We start from the raw sequence: 2843 nt of genomic DNA on the forward strand, positions 1-2843 counted from the left end.
TAGAAAAAAATTAACAAAAAAAATAAAAATAAAATAAAAAAAACCATGTTGGAAACACTATAGTCATTCACAATGTTTTGTGATGAAAGCTACAGTACTTCTCTACATAATTTAACCTTATTTATAATTACTTGTAATTATAATTCTCAACCAGCTCAATATAAATCAACAAAAAAAATTCTAAAAAAAAAGAGACAATTTTGGAGGAAAAAAAGCAATAAAAAAATGAAAAAAATAGAAAAAAACATATGGAGAAAGTTAAAGCTGAATTCTCAACCAGCTTAATATTAAAAAAAAAAAATTAACAAAGATAATTTTTTATAAAAATATGTGGGGAAACACTGTAGCAAAACAAAAACAATACGGGGAAACATTGTAACAATCCACAGTGTTTTAAAGAAAAAACTATTTTGAAAAAAAAAAAAGAAAAAATTCATAAAAAAAGAAAGAAGAAAAAAGCCATGCAGGAAGTATTGTAATAATTCATAAGTTTTTAATAAAAAAACTAATGAAAAAAAAACAAAAATCAGAATGAATTGGGTTAACCTTTCAAAGCAGGTAAACCCGTAAAACCTTGAATTCACATCGTGAAAGTTTGATAAATAAATAAATAAAAAAATTGACAAGTTACTCATAATTAATTGGGCTAACTTGTCAAGCCTGAGATCCATGTCATGAAAATTTGATAACTAAATAAAAAAAATTAACGGGTTTACCCATAATTAACTGGGTTAACCCGTCAAATTAAGTTAACCCATCAAGCCTAGAATACGTGTCATAAAAATCTGATAATTAAATAAAAAGAAATTTAACATTAATAAACTAAACTAAATAAAAAAATTAATTAAAAAGAAAAAATTTTCTGGTTAACTGGTCACACCAGGTTAACCCATCAAATTCTGGATCCGTGTCATGAAAGTTTGACACAAAAATAGCAAGTTGATCAGCAGGGATTAAAATAAAATCAAAGCAAGATAAAAAAGAAAAAGAAAAAAAGGACATGCATGAGAAAAGAACAACCATAAAGTTCCATCTTTTGTTGACGGAGCAGGTTGAAACTGAATAGAGAAGACAAGAGGAAGTACAGAGAACAACCATAGCTTCCCTCTCAATCTCTCTCCAAATTCCATGGAGTCCAGCAAACAAGAAGTAGTCTTTGAGCTACCAATGACTCTCCATGTTCACAAGGATGGCCATGTGGAGAGATTAATACCCACAGTGTTTATCCCACCTTCAACCGATCCCATTACAGGAGTTTCATCGAAAGATACTGTAGTCGTCCCACAATCCAACATCACTGCTCGCCTATTCCTACCTAAAATCACAGATCCGAAAGAAAAACTTGCCGTCCTTGTTTATTTCCACGGAGGAGCCTTTGTTATCAACACGCCATTCATTACTCCGTTCCATAAATTCGTAACCATCCTTGTCTCTGAAGCCAATGTTGTTGCTGTTTCTGTTGACTATAGGAAAGCTCCGGAGCACCCTATCCCAGCTGCATACGAAGACTCAATGGCTGCACTCAAATGGGTTGCTTCCCATTCCAGTGGAGATGGACCTGAGCCTTGGTTAAATAACCATGCCGATTTTCAACAAGTTTTTCTGGGAGGTGATAGTTCTGGTGCTAATATTGCTCACAATTTGGCTATGACTGCTGGGAATCCTGAGACGGGGCTTAGTATTGGGCTTCTTGGGATTGCTTTGGTACACCCTTATTTTTGGGGGTCGGTGCCTGTTGGATCGGAGGCGGATTATCCAGATGACAAGTCTATAATTAATCGAGACTACGTGGATCGAGTTTGGCCATTTATTTGTCCATCTAACCCGGATAACGACGATCCACGGGTTAATCCAGTGGCAGAAGGTGCACCAAGCCTGGGGGGCCTGGGGTGTCAGAGGGTGCTGGTTTGCGTGGCCGAGCATGATTTGATGAAAGATAGAGGCTGGCTTTATTACGAGGCATTGAGCCGAAGTGGGTGGAAGGGTGTGGTTGAGATATTTGAGACACAAGGAGAGCACCATGGATTCCATTGTTCTGACCTGGAACATGAGAAATCTAAACAGTTGACACAAAGACTGGCTGCTTTCTACAAGACTTATTGATGCGCCTCAGTTTCGATAGAGGGAGGATTTCCTGCTATTGCTCTTGATATGATCTTATTAATTTGTGATATCGTCTCCTACTTAATTTGTATTCAGCGAAAGTCATGTTGTTGTTGTTTCTGTTGATTATTAATTAGTTTGCTCTGAGCGTGTTTCACGTTGTAATAAATTCATTTTATTCGGTAATCAAGTACTATTAATATATAACATGTGAAGCTAGCTGGCACGAATTGGTGCTTTCTACTGGCACTAATTGGTGCTATCTAAGTTATGGGTATCAATTCGGTGCTACTTCTGATATCAATTTATTCTCTTGTTTTTTTGCAAGACAAAGACAAGGATGTCTACGCATCCTTACCTTATATATAACACACTAGAGAGAAATAAATGAGAAAAAAAAAGGAGTTATAGAGAAAAAATTATCCCATAAAATTATAAGGTATTTGTAAGAGAGTAAGTGAGATATTTTTTTCTATTATTAATTGTTATTCTATTATTTAAGTAGTTGTTTTTCTATTTGTTGGTACTCAATTTTGGACCCCACATGCTAGAGATGGTGTATACCCATTTTGAACCAAGTGTAGGAGTGTAGTTCATGTTTGCTAGAAAATTGACAAAAGCGGAGGAGAAAGAAAGATTTTTTTTCGAACCCTGTTTCAGCCATCTCTTGCTCTCTTTATCCTTCCCCACTGCTACTGAAATTGTCAGGATTCTTAGGCTAATTAGGATTCTTTATAATG

General features: G+C 35.2%; 1 protein-coding gene across 1 annotated transcript; it reads left to right on the forward strand.

The window, feature by feature from the left end:
- The first annotated feature begins 1026 nt into the window (after positions 1–1026).
- LOC105129761 (probable carboxylesterase 2) lies at positions 1027–2310 on the forward strand. The gene has a single exon (XM_011031969.1). It carries the CDS (start codon positions 1129–1131, stop codon positions 2101–2103), a length of 975 nt encoding a protein of 324 aa, XP_011030271.1. The 5' UTR covers positions 1027–1128; the 3' UTR covers positions 2104–2310.
- The last annotated feature ends 533 nt before the right edge of the window (positions 2311–2843 follow it).

This window comes from Populus euphratica, unplaced genomic scaffold (genome assembly GCF_000495115.2).
Source record: "Populus euphratica unplaced genomic scaffold, PopEup_1.0 scaffold2.1, whole genome shotgun sequence".
NCBI classification, from domain to species: Eukaryota; Viridiplantae; Streptophyta; class Magnoliopsida; order Malpighiales; family Salicaceae; genus Populus; species Populus euphratica.